The sequence below is a fragment of the Diceros bicornis genome, chromosome 15 (assembly GCF_020826845.1).
Source record: "Diceros bicornis minor isolate mBicDic1 chromosome 15, mDicBic1.mat.cur, whole genome shotgun sequence".
Taxonomy (NCBI): domain Eukaryota; kingdom Metazoa; phylum Chordata; class Mammalia; order Perissodactyla; family Rhinocerotidae; genus Diceros; species Diceros bicornis.
The window spans coordinates 48,683,645-48,702,670 of NC_080754.1; the positions used below are offsets into that span (position 1 = coordinate 48,683,645).

The following is a 19,026-nucleotide window of genomic DNA, read 5'->3' on the forward strand; positions in this document are numbered from 1 at the left end:
GAGTGGAAATAGGAAGTCCTGCTATGAGGCTACTGTACTGGTTCAGGCAAGAAATGATGGAGGCTCTAGATTAAGGTGAGGGAAGTGGAGAAGGAGTGGAGGGGTGCACCGTCGGGGAAGGATAACGTCTCAAGTGACCTGAGTATGGGGGTAAACGACGCCTGCACTCACTCCTGAGAGGTCACCTCATGAGGAGAGGGTTGGATCCCATACCTTCACAATTAGTAAACACTTCACTTATTTGGAAGCTACCTCTTCAGCAGCCTCAGTTATTCGGAACATAAAAAAAAAAAAATCTTTGAACAAAGTCTGTATATTTAAGTTGCCACGGGTTACTCATAGTGAAGACTCTCATTTCAAGCCTATTTGCTTTTATTTCACAAACAAGTTTGTTTGTTTTTTTTTAACTGTAGTTGCTCAGTTTTCCAGCCCACGACGGATCAGAGTCAGCACCAGAGAAGTGTTTCTAAAGTCTGGTGAAGCGACAGCAGTAACAGGAGACAAGTGATATCCAGGCAAAGGATATACACACATATCCTTTATACCCATACACACAAATAAATAAGCAGATAATTAATTTAAATAAGCACTCAGAAATATTTTAATCTGGAGTGACTCAGTAAAATGGTCCCACAGACCATATTGCATCCGAAGGCACTGAGGGACTATCATATTCATTCCTGAGTGCTCACTTCAGGGACAACTTTCTGTCACAAAACATCTCTAAACCATAGACTCCCTCTTCTATGTGTTCCCATAATGACACTTGCTTCCCTTTCTCAGGGTGCTTATGACATAGTTATTTTCTCTTTCTGTATCTGCCCCCCAGTGAGATAGTGAGCGCTTTGACGGCAGCTCTTGAATGCTCTCTTTATCTGTGTCTCCAGGGCCGACCACAGGGCCCTGCACAGAGTAGACACTCAATAAAAGTGTGGAAAGAAGTCCCGAGTGGCAGCTGTTAATTTACCTCTGGAAGAGACAGCCTGTAGTCCAGTAACTCAGCAGCTGTTGTATCAGTAGGCGAAGCACTGCCAAGCCTCACCGAGATTTGTAGAGGTACAGCACAGGCTGGGTTTTTTTTCAAACAGATGGATGGAAAGTTTTAAACCATTGCATCTTGGCAGCACAACTAAGGTGGGCTCAGGCCACAGGGATGATATAATTATAGTTTTGGTTATGCCTGATGTGTTTTATTCTGATGTGGATATTTTGTGCTCCATACACATTTAAAGATTTAATTAAATGTTTTATCGTAGGGAACAGAGTGCCAAATATCAGCATCGTTACCTTTTTTTCACGGAAACAGCCATTCCTTCATTTTGTTTTGAGATTTTAATACAAATCAGGCTTACATTTACTTGGTAATGTTGACGTGGCCACCAGCAAGAATGCTCTGCTTCTTATTACTGGCAGGCTGTCGCTGCAATGTGAGCTCCCTGAGGATGAAGAACACATCCTGCCCACTGGGCCTCCAGCTGTGCTGGACATGAGCGCTTTAGATGCCGGCTGAGAGCGAGAAGGAACAGCCACGTAGGAAACCTGAGGCAGGGACCTCAGGACACAGGACACGAAACAGAGCAAAGCAACATCGACACCAAAAAGAATAATGAATGAATGAATGAATAAGGAAGGAAGGAACGAACGAACAAATGAAGACGAGCACTGCTGCAATAGTCAAAGATTCCACTTAATGACAATCTGAGGCCCCAGTAAACGTCCTACACGGTTTGTAGATTTTCCCCCCTTAAAATGGCCTTTGTTAAACTGCATAGGTGGCCAAAAGTCTTCATAAAATAGAAACAGGAAAAAAAAATTTCATCCCTGGTCTTTGAGACCAAGTTGAAATACAAAATATTTTACATGGTCATTACAGAAAAAATTTTCTCTTCAGAATCTAAATTTATAGATGCTGTATTTCCGTTTTCATTGAAACGAAGTTAAGTCCCTAAATAAATGACTTCCAAATGTCATTTAAAGCAACAGAATCCCCTTTGCCTCTCCTTTTTTTTTTTTTTTTTTTTTTTTTTTAAGAAATCTTCGCCCTGTAGAGAGACTCTCCCTATATGTATAAGGAATGAAAGCCGGGCTGCCCTGGTGGTGTCAGGATGGGTGGGAGCGTGGATGTGCATGATGGTGGGGACTTGGGGCTAGGTCAGGAGATGCACTGGCAGGCTATTTGGCTGCCTAGCTCAAAGGCAGCTCAGAAACCTCAGGATCTTCCTGGCTTGTACGTTACCATGCCAAGGGACACATCAATTCCTTCCGATGAAAGCTTAGAGCTGAAGACCAAGGCCTGACCTGCTCACTGCCTGGGAAGATGGTGAGTGGGAACGTAGCAGGAATGGAGAGTTAGCGCTAGCTATAGGCGTTCTTCATGCAGGGATCCCCTTCACAGGGACATATCTATTCCTGAGAGGCCTAGGAATCCAAATCACAAGGAGCAAATATGTTCTTAATAATTCTACCCAGGGCTCCTCTTTTCCTGGGAGCAGGAATTCACAAATGCTTCTTATCTACTTCGCAGGGTTACATCTGTCATCATGTCATACTTGCACAGTTCATACTTATCCTTCCATCCTTTCTCTTCTTCCTTCTACTTCCACTTTGAGGAACCTTGGAAAGAAGATTCTAGAAGAGGAGCCTTAAAGCTTTTTGGGGAAACAGAATAGGAACTCTTTTGTGAGAGAAAGAGAAGAGAGGGAAGATGTTTTTATATTATCCTCCTAAGACTAGGAGATAATATGCCATTCCTTTTTTGGCATAACTATTTCAAAGGCCTTTGCCTCAAAGAAAAGAGTTGAAGGAGAGTGAAGAATTCTTCCTTCAGTCCTGAAATGAGGAGCAGAAAATTAAGACCATTGTTGATTAATCAGATTTTCTACTTTTGAAATTATAATTGTGGTTGCAATGACCCCAGCTCCTTTTATTAAGATTTCTTTCTGTTATTGTTTAAAACTGATTTTTGCAACATTTTACATGCTTTAATGAAAATTATGGGCTATAATTACATTGCTCTAACACTATCATTACACAGATACCAGATGAATAGGATTACAGTAAACAGAGAGTGGTCTTAAATTAAAAATTATTTTAAAAAGAACTTTGTCCAATTGCCTAGATATGACAATTGAAACAGTATCAAAAAATCAATGCTACTATGGTTTTAAATTGGTAGGGTCTTAATTTTAACTAAAACCATGATTACAGATAAGCAACCATCTGGATAAAATGTTTAAAGTTCAAGGAAAGTTAAAAAAAATCTGAATCATTTTGTCTACACAGAGTCAAACACTTAGATATTTAAAAGTATCTAGACTAATGCATAATACTCTATATTGACAGAAAAATACCTAAAAACAAATTAAAGAAAGTTCTCAAGAGATCAGAGAGAATCCCTATCTATTGGAGGGACTGGATATCATATAAAATTTGAGTTTTGATTTGGAAAGGATACCCAGCACTCCTAACTAGTAGCCATGTGACCTTGGGTAAGTTATTTAAACCCAATAAGCAATAATTTTTCAACCTATGAAATAGGCATAATGTTAGCACCATTTTGAGATCTGTCTGGGGATTCAGTTTGAAAAAAGGGGAAGCATGCTTGATGTCCCTCAAGAACTCATGTACAACTAGAACCTCAGGATGTGACTCTATAGGTTAAATTCTGTTACCCCAAAATTTCTATGCTTAAGTCCTAACCCTGAGTACCTCAGAATACGACCTTATTTAGAAAAATCTTCTCTACAGAGGTAATTACTTAAAATGAGGTCATCATGGTTGGCGCTAACCCAATATGATTGGTGTCCTTATAAAAAAGGGTAATTTGACCACAGACACGCACACAGGGAGAATGCCATGTGAAGAGACAACAGGGAGAAAACAGCCATCTATAAGCCAAGGAGAGAGACTTAGAACAGATTCTTCCACACAGTCCTCAGAAGGAATCAAACTTGTGACCCCTTAATCTCAGACTTTCAGCCTCCAAAACTATGAGACAAAAATTTTTGGCTGTGTAAGCCATGCAGTTTGTGGTAATTTGTCATAGCAACCTTAGGAAAGTAATACAATGACCTCATTTGGAAACAGGGGCTTTGCAAATGTAATTAAGATGAGGTCATACTGGGTTAGGGTGGGCCATATATCCTACGACTGGTGTCCTTATAAGAAGGCCATGTGAAGATACAGAGACACTGGGAGACACACAAGGAAGAAAGCCATGTGACAACAGAAGTAGAGATTGGAGTGATGGAACTACAAGCCAAGGAATGCCAAGGACTGTTGGCAACCATGGCAGCTAGGACAGAGGCAGGGAGATTCTCCTTCAAAGGCTCCAGAAAGAACCAACTGTGCCAACTCCTTGATTTTGGACTTCTTGACTCCAGAACCATGAGAGAATAAATCTCTGTTGTTTTAAGCCACACAGTTTGTGGCAATTTGTCCTGGCAGCCGTAGGAAATTAATAGAAGAAGTGTTAAATAAAATACACTGCCCACTTATAAAGGGCTATGTGAAAATTTATAATTAAAAACTTTGCTTCCACATCTAGTCCAGAATTTAAGATTATCAAACCCAGAACGAGTTTATGTGCTTGCTACTAGCAAATTTCTATACTGGTGTGATTTTTGAAGTTGGTCATTTCTTAAACTATATTAGCATGTACCACCATGAGGAGATGAAGAAAAAAAAAGAATATTTATGGAGAAATATTAAAGGCCAAAAGATTATCAACAAAATCTGTAGTGTTAGTTAATATAGAAGTACACTAAAGCAAAGATTATATCATAATTATTAAGCTAGTAGTATGTTCTATACTTGAAAACAATAAAGAAAATGTATTATTACATTGGATAGGAGAGAGGGAAACAATTTCTACAAAAGATTTCTTTTGTGGCATAACTCTTTTTGCTGGTGGCATAAGTCTTAAACGTTTTCAACTTCAACCTCAGTTTCTGTAAGGAAAAAAGTATTTATTCTCTGGAAAAATTGAGTTGGACAACTATAATGGTCTTTTAATCATCAGCTTCAGGAGATTCTCTCTGCCTGTCAGTAAACAATGGAACAACTGATGTTCTTCTTTTAAAACTTTACAACCCTTTGGATCTACTTCATTTCAGAGTTCCAACTAATACTATTTAGCTTTTAGAAGACATAACTACATCTGTCCAAGGCAACTAATTCAAATGTGAAGGCAAATCTCTGGTTCAATCTGGTTTCCCATCCATGTTCAAACCCCAAATGAACCAGATGTTGTAATTATTCCAGTATGTAGTGATTTTTCTACTAGCCAATTGGCCACCATCTATTTGATCTGAATTCCCATATAAACAGGATTGCCGTTGTTGCTCTTGTGTTATTTGTTTTATTCCCTCTATTCCAAAATAGTCTCTCCAAAGGAAATACAGTTGGCCACCAAAAAATATGTATCTTTGAGCAAGATACTTCACCTCTTTGGTCCTCTACTTCTGCATTTGTAAAGTGGGAATATGAATCACATACCATTGTCGTGATATTAAATAAGTTAAATAAGACTAAATATCTACAATGTATTAAGAGCTCACCAATGTTAATTCTATCTCCATTTCCCTTAATATTACACATCAAACAATTAAAATACAAACAATCAGATGAGAATAGAACTCCACTACCACTTCTGCCCATGTACTCCTACTCAGGCACTCTGCCTAGCTACATGTCAATTTCAATTATCTACCTATGCTCTTTTTAAGCCAAAATCTCCAATTGTATACTAGATCCCATCTTTCTCTAAGGATATTATTCTAGCAGTCTACCATTTTTCTCCTATATTTTTAATTGTTCCCTTCCGACTATACATAAACATTTCTTTATTTTTTCCATCTTAACCTACAGCAACAAAAACAGCCTCTATTGTTCTTAGGCTCTCATTTTTTTTCTGCTCCTTAAAATAGCTATTTATGCTCAGCAATTCCAAATCTTCTCCCATTCTCTCTTAGACCTACTCCAGTGTGTCAGACTCATACCACCCCGCAAAAGTTCATTTGGCAGAGTTGATCAGTGTCTATTTTGATGCATTTTCTTTACTTAGCTTCCAAGATGACAAAAAAATCTTGGTTTACCTCCCATCTCACATGTAACACTTTCTCCACCTCCATTGTCTTTCCTTCTCTTCTCCTAGACCTCTTAATGTTGAAATATCCCACGGATTAGTCTTTGGTGTCTTTCTTTTCTCTATTTTTATTCAAATCCTTTTATTCTCACTCAGCCTCATGACTTTAAATCTTTGTTTTCTATATCGCAATGACTCCCAAATTTATATCTTCACTTATACCCCTCTCTTGAACTTCAAACTGGTTCCTTGATGTCTACATTTGGATGTCTCAGAGTCATCTCAAATTTAACATGTCCAAAACTAAACACCATCTTTTCACTGTGCCTTTCCCCAAACCATTCTACATTCCTCTCTTTCCACCTTAATTGATGGCACATCTATTCTTCTAGGGACTCAGACCAAAAACCTAGGAATCTTCTCTGACTCCTCTTTTTCTTTCATAGCCCACAACAAATTGATCAAGAAATGTGATCTTCAAAATACATCAAGACTCTATCATTTCCATTTTTACTACCCTGGTCTGACCCTGAACGAGGCTCAGGTCTCACCTTGACTACAATTGCCTCTTACTTGCACTCCCAGTTTCTCCATGCTCTCCTGCAATCTACTTTCAATACATCAGCCAGCATGATCTCTTTAATATCAAGTCAGATCATTCTGAATCCATTGCTTCTCTCTCTCTCCTCTTTCCAGATATACCATACTCCTAGTTCTTCCCTAAATATCCAAGGCAAATTCTCACCTTACTGCCCTCACCTTACTGCCTTCGCACCAACTCTTTGCTTTATTCTTTCCCCAGATATTCACTTCATCTCCTTCAGGTCTTTGCTCAAATGAGGACTGTACTGACTATTTTATTTAAAATTACCTTCCCCCTCCACACCAGCACTCTTGATCCTCCATACTCTGTTTATTTCTCATCTTCTTACACCTTTTAAATTTAATTGTTTATTGTCTCCACTTTGTCTCCACACATTAGGATATAAGCTCCAGGAGGACAAGGATTTTTTGCTTTTTTTCACTGATATATCTCTGGGACCTAGAGTAGTAATCTAATCAGCACAGAGTAGGGACTCAATAAATATTTGTTGAATGATAAATAAATTAGTTAGAAATGCTTAAGCAAGAAGAAAGAGCATTCTGGAAAATAATCCCTTTTAAAATCCTAAACACATTGACAGTGATACAAGTCACTGTTATATATATTTAATTAGAGAAGAATCAGTCTCTATGTTCAACAACCAACCAAATAAACCCTAAATTTGTGGAAAAGACTCTTAAATGAATTCAATATTATTTCAGGTAAGGACTACAAAACAGAGCATATAAAAGTAAAATACTTATGAAAATCAGGAATAAAATGGTCAAGGAGTCAAGAATTATACCAGAGCCATCTATAAAGATTCTAATTTTCTGTACAATAAAAATAGGGGCAAAGGAAAAAAATGGATTAACAATTTCTCACCATTGCAGAAATGAAAATTAATTCTGTATGCATCTCAGAAGACCTATGTAAATGATAGTCAAAGTGCTGGTAATATACAAAGCTACACAACTCTAGGATTTCCATGAGCCAATCAATTTGTTTGTGGATTCTCTGGGTCCCTTGTTCCTCCTTCTCATGTTTACTGCCTAATATTTGACCACTTTATTGTTTGCTGGCAACTCTCACAAGAGAGCGAACTAGAGAAACAAAATGAAACATAAGCAAATTAAAGCTCCTCCTGATAGGAGCCAGGAGGAATATGTTGGGATCTTGGTCTGGACAGTAAGAAAACATGCGTACTATTTAAAAGCATTCAGTAAAAGGGGTACTAAGCATGTCTTCTGGAAATCAGTTGCTAACATTGGCTTGACACAATTCAATTAGGATGAGCATTAAATCTGTCTAATTTGAGTCAACTAATAGAATAAAAAAGAATTCATAATATATTTGAATATGTAAAAGAAAGAAGGAAGAAAGAGAGGGTAAGAGGGTGGAGAGATACAAGCGTCTACTATAGAAATCATCTACAGGGGGTAATTTAACATAACGGAAATGCATCTAATGTAAGCAAAAACTAGGGCCAAACCTGACTCTACCACTTACTAGAAGTAGAAACTGGGTCAGAACACTTGACTCTCAGAACCTACTTTCTTATTTGTAAAATAAGGATAGTAATATACTTTTCTCATACAGTTTTTGTGACAAATTATGTCTGTCCTCCACATGCAAATTCCAGTTTCTATCACATGTCATCTGCCTATTTGGACAAGTGTTGACAGTCATGTCATTTTAAGCACTCATCCCTTCTTCCAATTTTGCAAGGATAAAACCCTGAAGAAATATCTAGAGAGTAATTAACATATGGCTAAAACTATCATGGGAAATATGAAAAGATAGATTAAAAAGTGCAACTGGGAACTGTTTTTAAATGAGAGGCAGCCTATTGGTAAAAATGTTTTTTTCTTCCATTACACAGGGAAATATTATAAAAGCTCTATTTAAAAACCAGAGCCAGGCACCTCTTGGAAGAGGGAGAAAATTTTCTTCCTTTTATACAGACTAAGGTGCAGAAAAAGCTTTGTTCTTTGTAAACTTACTTGAATGTAAGTTCTATGGGAAGAGGGATCATTGTTTCATTCATTACTGACTCCCTTGAATAGTGCATGACTTATAATAGGCAATTAAGAAAGAGTTTTGAATGAATACAGGATGCACAGATTACAGTGTACTTGGCACAGGGGTGGGGTCCATCTGTCTCTGCAGGTGATCATACACAATTAAAAATAATAAGAGAAAAATAATAACAAGCCAGAATAACAAGCACATAGATAAAATGTAACACAGTTATTCACATAGTTCCTGATTCATCGTTTATAAACTTTTAGAATTCTGTTGAAGAACTCATTGTCCATAAGCAATATATATTAGTATATGCACAGATATGAAATGACTAATATTTTCTTGAACCAGGATAATATGGTTCCTTGAAGTGACCAGAATAGACCCTTCATGATAGAGAAGGAAAAAGGTTAAAAGTTTGGGAAAAAAATTCTATTCCTCTGTTAAATGCCCAGCTCTAAACCTTAGTATTGTTTATTTTAAAAAGACTATTTATATAGAAAATTACATTTAAATTCTTTGTTATTTAGACTTTGGGATAATATTTAAACAGCTAATAAATGAGAAGACCATATTTAATAATAATAGTATATATTAAATACCAAAGTGAAATCATTTTCTAGAATGCTTAATATAAAAACACAATAGATTTGGACTATAAACCACACAGACTAAAGTAGGTGTCTATAGATTTTGTCCTCAGGCTAATTACGAATTAGTTCAAAGTTTGCCAAAGTAAACAGCACAGCCTACATACCTCTTTACCAACTCTCTCATAAAGCAGAAGGAACCAACAATCCGAAGAACAATGAACAAGAATTTTCTAATGAATCCATTTCCCTCTGAAGTTGTATGAGAAGAAAGGTCACTTTCTCACTCACTAGGTTACCTTTCGATGTCCTTATCATTTTTTGATTGTACATAGTCTTATGTATTATGCTCTATTTATGCATTCTTCAATAGCATCTTTATTTATGACTTTGTGAATAAACATCTTTGTGATAGAAGGCGAAAGTCACTTAGCTAATTACACATGCTTGATAAGCTGCATAATAATAACCACTGCAGTATTGTACATTAGTTGAAGGCATGTAAATTACTGCAGTTATTCTCATTTGGGGAAAAACAAGAGACTTTGTTTTAGTTGTTTAAAACACCCTTGTTGCCTCCATATCCACCTTCTTAAGTATACTATGCTTTTAACTCAAATCATGCCATCAATAAGAAATGAAGATTAAATCCCATTCTACCAATATGACCAAAGAAACAAAAACAAAAACAAAACAAAACAAAACTCAATGTAACGCAAATACTTCTGATCTGCAGGTAAGAATTTTGTTATAAGAAGCTTCTTCCATATAATGCAATCCTGGTAAAACAGAACAGCTTAGACACCCCCCACCCCACAAGGATGTGTAATGAAATCCGACTTGGTTCAACCAGGAGATTAGAAGTGCACAGAGAGAGAATGTACAGCACTAGAATATGAATATGACTTCTGTATGAAGATTGGAAATTCTACAAAGTTATGAATAAGGTCAAAATAACACTTAGATGATTTACAGCCAAAGAAAATCATACTCTCTATGAGTGATTTACTGGATGTTATATAAAAATGGAGTGTGGACAAGCTACATTCAGATGCAAGCTTGCAGCTGTCAGTGTCTACATTTGTTCAATCTGGCTAGAGGATGATTTGAAGGTTGATTTAATTGTAGCTTCTGAATCATGTTCTTCCCTATGTTTTAAATTGTTTAGCATAAATATAAAAATGTTAAAGTAATTTTAAGACTGTAAATATTTAGGATAAAAATCTGCAAAATCTCATTCTCTTCTGGAAGAGTAACTGAAAATGAAAAGACTGTCTGGGAAAAAAATACCATTATTTAATAATGGTAATTGCCCAATAGGTATGGCAAAGTTACCCTTAGATGAAAAAGTTCATAGGATGTTCAGAAGGAGCTAAGAATAAACAAACAAAAAACTAGGTCTGTAATTGAACTAATCAATTTTAAGAGGAACAGAAATCTATGTCTGTAGAAAAGGGTTTAGAGATCAAAGTTAACCAGTTGGTAAGGCAGCATCATTGGGGTTCCTTGCAGGCAACGTAATAGCCTCCTAAGCATCTTTTCCTCTGTACACAAACTCAAAACAGAGATTCAACTGCTGTCGATGCTACCAGCACCAGAACACAAGGCACCACCAATGAGCTTTGTCAACGTTATCTACTCAGCTAGAGCTCTCCTTAACCATCTTTCTATTCCTTGACAGGCTTCACTAAATTCCAAATATCACCTAACCATTCACTTCCCAGCATCAGCAAATCATCCTTAGGGAGAATATCTTGTTCTTCCTCTGCAAGCTTTTTCCCCCATTTTTTATTTCCACTTTTATACATACCTCCTTTTCTACATATTTTCTTGCCGGGTTTTCTGGCACATTCCTTGGATATTCTTTTTACTGAAAAATGAATAGAAGACTAGAAAATAACATGGCGCTCCATCACAGACCGCCGGAACATGCAACACCACTGTCTAACTTAATATGCTCCTGCATTTACTGGGTGCGAAAGATCCCCAATTCGTTGAGCCTGCACATGCAATGGAGAAATGTTGATGCATCTTCTCAGAAGTCATTCGGTAGGAAATGGAAATTAGGGACCCATTTCTACCTAAATATACGTGCTGTGGAGGAAAGAAAATGAGTAGGCACAGGGAAAAAATAAGAACAGATACACCAACACACACAAACAAAAAGAGCAGCATGCACGCATGTAAAATATGTCTACATGCCAACAGGAAAAGCCATGCCTGCTACCAGTACACACAAATTAATATTGTTAGAACTTAGAATAGAAAAGAAAAATATAAATATATCTGCCTGTTTTTCCTGCAGTAAACTCACCATCCTCAGTTGGGACATATATGTTTAAATACAGGCAATCTTCACTCTGGTCTTGTACATATGACGAAACCACATCCAAGTTATTAGTAAACCACACAGGAAGCATGACTTCTGGCAATCTGCCATCAATGATATTCTGGGGACACACAGGAGCAAATTGAGTAGCATTCCTGATATCTGACCAAGGAGATGGTGGCTCTGGAGGCTGAAAACGATGTTCCCCTGTTGGTGGGGCTGCATATGGAACCCCAAGAAACTGAATAACAGGCCCCAAAATTTCATTGTTGAGTTCCTTCTTAATCCCTCTTATCTTGCCAAAGTTGGTAGTGACCACTGGGTCTGCATCATCCAATTTTTGTGAGAGCACATGGGCAGCCTGAAGCAAACATCCCAACACACAGAGAGTCAGTGAGGCACCCAATCCCCTGTGTACCAAGCATGCCATCACTGCTCTCCAAACATAATTCGGCCACACGCATCTGGGCAGTGCCATGGTCCCACATTAGTTGTGTAATTGTCTGGTTACAGTGAGGCAGAGGTATTTGTATCCACTTGAGAAAGGCCGTATAATGGTAGAATACACCTCCAATATCTTAAAGGCAAGCTTGTCAAGAAAAGCTCAGAAAGCTCTTCATGCAGCCAGTATCTCCCATTGATTTCACATGTATTGAAGTAGCATCTTCAATCATCATTATTTATCAGACCATATCCTATTGATCATTCTGTTTTCCATAGTAGCAACGTGGCGAGAGTGGCCATTGACTGTAGATTTCCCTCTTATAAATCAAATCCAGTTAGCTGCAGGTCTAGAGAAAATGAAAACAAATCATTAGTACAAACAAGCTAAAATAGACAGAGTGATAACTAGATATTTTATAAGCTACAGAAAACATTAATGGTGGCTAGAGTCAGGAAAGTTAAATACTACTACAGGAAAATTATGGTTTGATGTGAGATGACAGGTAAAATAACTGATTATTAGATTATTGAGAAATGTGCCTGCTGACTTTATACACATTTACGTGGAAACAGGCCTTGTCAAAATATACGGTTTCAGGAGCATTTCATAGTACAGTATTTTAAAATACTGAAGGTTATGCATGAAATTTCCCCATTATTGACAGTCTTCAATCACGTCAAGGAACCACAGAATTAATCAGCAAACATACTAAAAACGGGAATTCAATAGTAGAAAATCTTTTTTAAAATGTGGTAGGGAATTAGTGGAATATAAACAAACTCACTAAGAATGACAATATATATTAAAAAATAAAAAAGATGGTCCCAAATCCCACGCTATATAGAAAAAACAAAATTAATGTTAGAACAAGGAAACTAATACTAGTTCAACTATGATCATTTAAGCACAACTACCTTACAAGGTCAACTTTCTTGTTTCTCAAAAATTTGCATAAAAACATTGGCTATGGGTCTCCCACCTTAAATTAAGATTCAAGAATTTAAAAGACAAAATGGCTTTAGATACAATTTGAAAAAGAGACAGAAGTTGGCATCGCTTTTTGCAGACTAAAGTTTCTTTTTACTACTAGCTATATATTTTATATGTCAGTAAATCTGCAATGTGAAAATTAATTTCTGAGTCAAAATCAATAAATTTTAAATTACAAATTTTGTCTCACTATCTGTTAGAGATCAAAGGAAGAATACATAAAAAGAGTGCGGTAGTTTAAAAAAACAATCATACCTAATCATGGCATCTTGCATATCAACGCTAATCAAACATCTAACACGGTTTACCAGTTCAACTTAAAATGCATCAGAATAAAAAGTAACATCCAGTGCAGTGCAATTCACAGTGTAATCTTACATTAACTGCAAAATAGCATACCACTCGGTAAATTTGACTTTTCTTGTTCAGGCAACCTTTTAAAGTGCTTACTTTGAAAATAATAGTGTTGATTTGTATTACAAATGGTTCTATCCTGTCATACTATGGGAAGATTCCTGAAGAAGTGCTGGTCTGGCAGTGAGGCTGCCCTGACTTTGTGTTATTGAAAAGGAGCTTGTAAAAACTATATAGGGCAGCAAGAGATTTGGTTCAGGCCTGGTGTTCCTTTAGCTCTGAACAATCCATCACAGAAGGCAATAAGGAGATAAATGTCTTTCTTCAAGAATACTTCAGTCTGTGTTAATTCAAATACCTTTGCCATGAAAGCACATTAACATACAAAAGACGGGCTCAGACCATCCCATTCCTGCCTGAGAATTCCAGCATGTATGGAAGATTTAGCTGCACAAACCCATTTCTGTTAAGAGTATATTATGCTTATTCTTGCACAGAATCGTGGTGGGTCACAGAACGACTGAGTCTTTCCTAGTCATCTTTTGGTGTTAAAAAGCACAATTTTGATATCTAAAATAGACAACTCGTCGTAAGGTCTTAAAAGTCTCCATCACCATTTTTCATTCAGCCTGATTTTCAAGTACAGAGATTTCCAGAAGTTTTTCTTTACATAGTTGGTATCTCACTAATGTAAAAAGCACTTGTTTGGTTATTAACAAAATAACACTCCTTTTTGTACTCACAAACCCTTAACTGTGCTAAAAAAAAAAAAGAAGCTCTTGTTTCCTACTGATGTGCTCCTATAACACAAATTGTGGAGATTAGAATTCTGTATGCCATGGTGAATTTTCGAATTCTAATAATCTTTAGCTTCTGAGGTTACAAAAATATCCCATTTTACATGGGCTTATCTGTATGGAGAACTATAGTACTGACCCCAAAGATTTTTCAGAAGTCACTATTATAGTAATGACAGTTGTCAAAGTCTAATGTAAAAATACAGCTTGTTTAAATTACTGAAATTTCAAATATTTACATATTTTATATATACATATAAATATATTTAAATATAAAAAATCTCAAATTTGTTGGCAGAGTTTTTTCCTATTTATTGGTGCTTCCTTAGTATAAGGCAAACCCTTAGCTTTTATGCATTTACATCTCTACAGCAACCCTATAAAACAGGTTCAACAGTTACCCCCTTTTTACTCATGAGGAACTGAGACTTACAAAGGTTAAATACCTTGGCCAAGGCCTCTCAGCTAATCAATAGCAGATTCAGAAGCCCTTTGGCATCCGATTTAAAGACCATCCTCTTGATCACGGCACATGATACAGTCTCTCAATTCTCAATTAACACTTAAAAAAATTGATCTTAGTGCATTTAAAATTGAATTGTAGAAGTGTTTTATGTTCCTTCAGAAGAGAGCATCTAGGTAAATACTCTTGACAATTTCACAGAAACAGACAAATTTAAATGATCTACTCTATTCCCACTGGAAGTTTAGATTTTATTTTGTTATATTTTTACCGTTTTCCTTTACAATGAATGCAGTTATTGATCGTTCATATATTTACACAAAATTATATTAAAATAATAAGTAACAAAAAAATCCCAACTTCATAATAGCCTAAATGTCCATTAATAGATATTGATAAATGAATTATGATAGATTCACAAATTGGAATTCTATACTTCAGTGAAAATAAAGGACCTAGATCTAAATATATCAACATAGATAAATCTCAAAATTTTTAAACAAAGCAAATTGCAGAAGATTGGGTACAGTAAAATACTATTTAAATAAAGCTTAAAATATGCAAAATAACCCATATATTATTCACAGATAAATATGTAGTAAGAGGATATTTGTCATCCCTGGGTAAGGAGGAAAGGGTATGAAATTAGTTCTAGTAATTAATTAATAATAATTAATTGGCACTAAGATTGATAATCTGCGGTAAAGCCCTAAAAGACCACAATTAATTAACTACAGCAAGTTTTACAAATCTAAGATTTGATAGTGTTGGGTGATATACATGCACACACTCACCTTTGTTATCTCTGTATTTTTCTGTATGTTGAAATATTTTATAGTAAATACATTAAAATTAATGAGGTCAGAAAAGCCTTACCTAGCAGACCAAGCAAAAAGATGAGCCTATCCATCCACACAAGACTAACTTTGTCTGACTTTGCAGTTAGTGGACATACTAGCTCACAAATCCCTCCATTATTCCTCCTTTTGGGTTAAAGTATATGTAATTTTACTGAAAGAAATAAAATAAAAAATAAATAACATTTAAAAAGACACCACAAATGGGAATATATTATCGTACTTGCATTAATTCATCATAATAGCTGGTCCATCAACTAGTTTGTTCTTGAAGGACCCAGATCAAAAAGATGATGAGGGAAAAAGCAGAACTGCCTGGGACATTAGATAATCACAGTGGGTGACCACATTCATCCAATCTTTCATTCACTCAACAAACATTTATTGGGTATCTACAATGTATAAGCTATTATGCTAAATGTTATGAGAATTTAAAGACAAGTACAATCTAGTCATTGCTCCCAAGTAGCTACAATATTGTAAAGGAATAAGTCACATAAAAAACGGCTCTAACACAGGTTGGAATGTGACGTGTTCAATAAATACATGATAAATGGGGAAGTGGGATCCAGCAGGAAGTCTCTGACTTCTAATTTTACATAGCATTGTATGTATGTTTTCAAAAATATTACCTATTTATCTTCTACTTTGCCATTTTATTGTTTGTTTTTATTTGTTTTATTGTTGAACCCAACTCCCACCCTAGTGAAATTCTTATTCAAGGGCAAGGATTCTGTGTTGTTGTTGTTTTAAAATATCTTTATACCCATCACAAAATCCATGTGAAACTCCTTTACATAGTGCAGGTAGGGGTAAATCACAGTTGATCTGAACTAAGTACATGCTTATCACCAGAGCTACATGGAGCTTCCCCAACGCTATACAATGGATTGTTGTTATTCACTGTGGTTATGTTCTACACAGTCACTGCAAACACTGAATTAGGGAATACGGATCCATTGCTCCTAGGGAAATACAGGTATATATACGTGTGCATGTGTGTGCATATCCACACAAACATATGCATAAATACATATTTCACATCATTACAAATTATAATTTTAAACCCTAAAAACATTTCATCCTAGTAGATTCTATTTTCTTTATTTTACACAAGAGAAAACAAGATTCAGAAGTGTTAAGTGACTTGCCTGAGGCCACCCCACTAACAAGTGCCAGAAGTGGAATTCAAACTCCCTCCAGCTGGCCCCCGAGCTGGAGCTTCTTGCACTCACTGCACTGCCTCGACCTCCTCCATCCTCTGTTCATCTCGGCGTGAGACTGAACAAGAAGGCAGAGCATCACCTTACTTGACCTCAGCTGGAAATGTGCTCATATGGCAACTCAAATTTTTTGCTGCTTTGCTCATGTCTCTGAATGTCTGCAAAAAGCACTATCAGTATTGACTTTGGGGTTACAAATAAATTATAGTGAACAGGCAAATTTGCAAATACAGATCCAGGAATAATGAAGACTGACTGTATTAACTAAAGATAAATAATGTTTTATACCTATGGGTCTATGAGTTGTTTTGATGTCAGAACATATCAGTTTGTCAACAAGGCTCAGTACTAATAATTGGATTTAAGAATTGGATTTAGTAACAATAATTTAATAATAATTGCATTTAATAACAACTGGTTTCAGAGGAGTGTGGTGGCTTTCAATGGGCAAAGCTGGCCATGTAACTGGAATGTGCTTATGTGACCAGCTCACTGTAAATGAACCTGACCACCAGTAGATGTGGGGCTTCCTATACCAAGATGTTTCACGTGCACATGATGGTGGTTCAAGACCTAGAGACAACAGGTGTCCTGTGTAACCCAGCAGCGGGAGAACAAAGAAGCCTGAGTCTGAGATTTCCGGACCGCTATTCAATGCATCTCCTTCTCCTTTTGTTGCCCCATTGTATTCTTTGCCTGTAAAAAAACTGTCCAATAAGTATAAACTATGTGAGCCCTGTGAGTCTTTTCCGTAACTGAACACTTAAAGTAACTAGTGTAATTAATTCACATAGTAAGTACTTAAAAACGGGATGAATAAACAAATGAATGCAATCAAACAAAATGTTTTTAGGCTTTAAAAGAAGAGACAGGTCTACCTCAATTTAGAAGATTAGGAGAGAATTCATGAATCAGGGAGATTTGAGCTGGACCTCAGAGAATAGGATTTGGACAAACATTGCTGGTTACAGAAGAGAGCCCAGAGGGCACATTCTAGAAACAGTGGAAAGGATATGTAGTGGGACTGTGGTGCTCAATCTCCCTGGGGGCAGCTCACATTCCAAGGACTGGTCCACACCAGTGTAGAAAGGCCTGGCCTTCTTGCTTCAGAGCAGACTGACTCTGAGGGGTCATCCAGGCCTCAAAGCTCCCTGTGGAAAGGGCCAGAGAGAGGAGTTGGTTGTGATTCCCTCCCTCCCTCCCATGATCCAATAAACTTCCTGCAGGCAAATTTCCATCTCAGAGTCTTTTTATTTTTTTCCGTGGGAAACCTGATCTCTGACAGAAAGGAAAGAAGTCACCTTTGAAGGTACAGTTTAGTTTGGCCAGAACACAAAGTAAATGAGGTTGAGCATTGGATGAGACTGGAAAGGCAGGTTTCAGCCAAATCAAGCAAGCCCTTCATTAAAAGGCTAAAGAGTTTGGATTTTATTCACTGGATGATGAAAGCCATTAAATATTCCTAGCAAGGGAAGAGTATTATCAACTTTATTCACAAGAAAATTATACTGGCAGTACTGAGGAGCAAGGACCTCCAAAGCAATGTGTTCACACCCCACAAGATGACAGGAAGAGAGAAGGGAAGCAAACAGTTGAACTTCTGTGTATTGTAATTTTTTACATAAAGCAAAAAGAGAAAGAAATAAGCTTTGCTAATATGAATAAATGGTTTAATACCAGTGTCTCCACATGGTTGTGTGATGTATATAGCACTGGAGACGTTCTTGGGGAAGTGGACAGCTCTACAACGCGGTAGGTTTGCCAGCAGTGGCATTTTGTTGCCGTTCTTGTCCCTTTTCGATGATGTATGAGAGTTTACATCATTGGATAAGTAGATTCATACATTTTTCATCATGCTGTAATTAAAGTACCCCTCACAAAATGGACTACTGGATTAAGTTTTGCCCACAGGATAAATATAGATTAAAGTAAATACTAGTAATGCAATCATAAGAATAAGAAACAAATAGAAATGAAACTTCTCCTACTTCTAGTACAAGCTCTTCTTTAGCCACATTACAAGATTAAAAACAACAGCTATCTAATCATATATAATAACTAAGTCAGACAAAAATATTTCAAAACATTAAGAAAACGACTTGAAATATGGATTATATCTTTCATTAGCTGTGAATTGTGCCCCAAGAACCTCTGTGTCTTGAGATACTGATGGAATGAAGGCACTATGATTCATAAGATATTAAAAAATACTGATTTTATCTTATCTTTCGATGTCTCTTTTAGTGTATATATTGCAATCTGATGATAGAGACATTTATGTAGGA

At 36.6% G+C, this 19,026-nt stretch overlaps 1 protein-coding gene across 4 annotated transcripts in view; it reads right to left on the minus strand.

Annotated features, from left to right (window-relative positions):
• Positions 1-19,026, minus strand: part of NLGN1 (neuroligin 1) — an 854,876-nt gene that overhangs the window by 654,371 nt on the left and 181,479 nt on the right. For 3 of the 4 annotated variants that reach the window (XM_058556336.1, XM_058556335.1, XM_058556337.1), the window contains exon 2: positions 11,598-12,403. In XM_058556336.1, coding sequence (XP_058412319.1) covers positions 11,598-12,090 — 493 coding nt within the window. In that variant the 5' untranslated portion in view covers positions 12,091-12,403. Of the gene's footprint in view, positions 1-11,597; positions 12,404-15,537; positions 15,583-19,026 lie in introns of those variants that run through there. The other variant, XM_058556338.1, reaches the window with a different exon arrangement.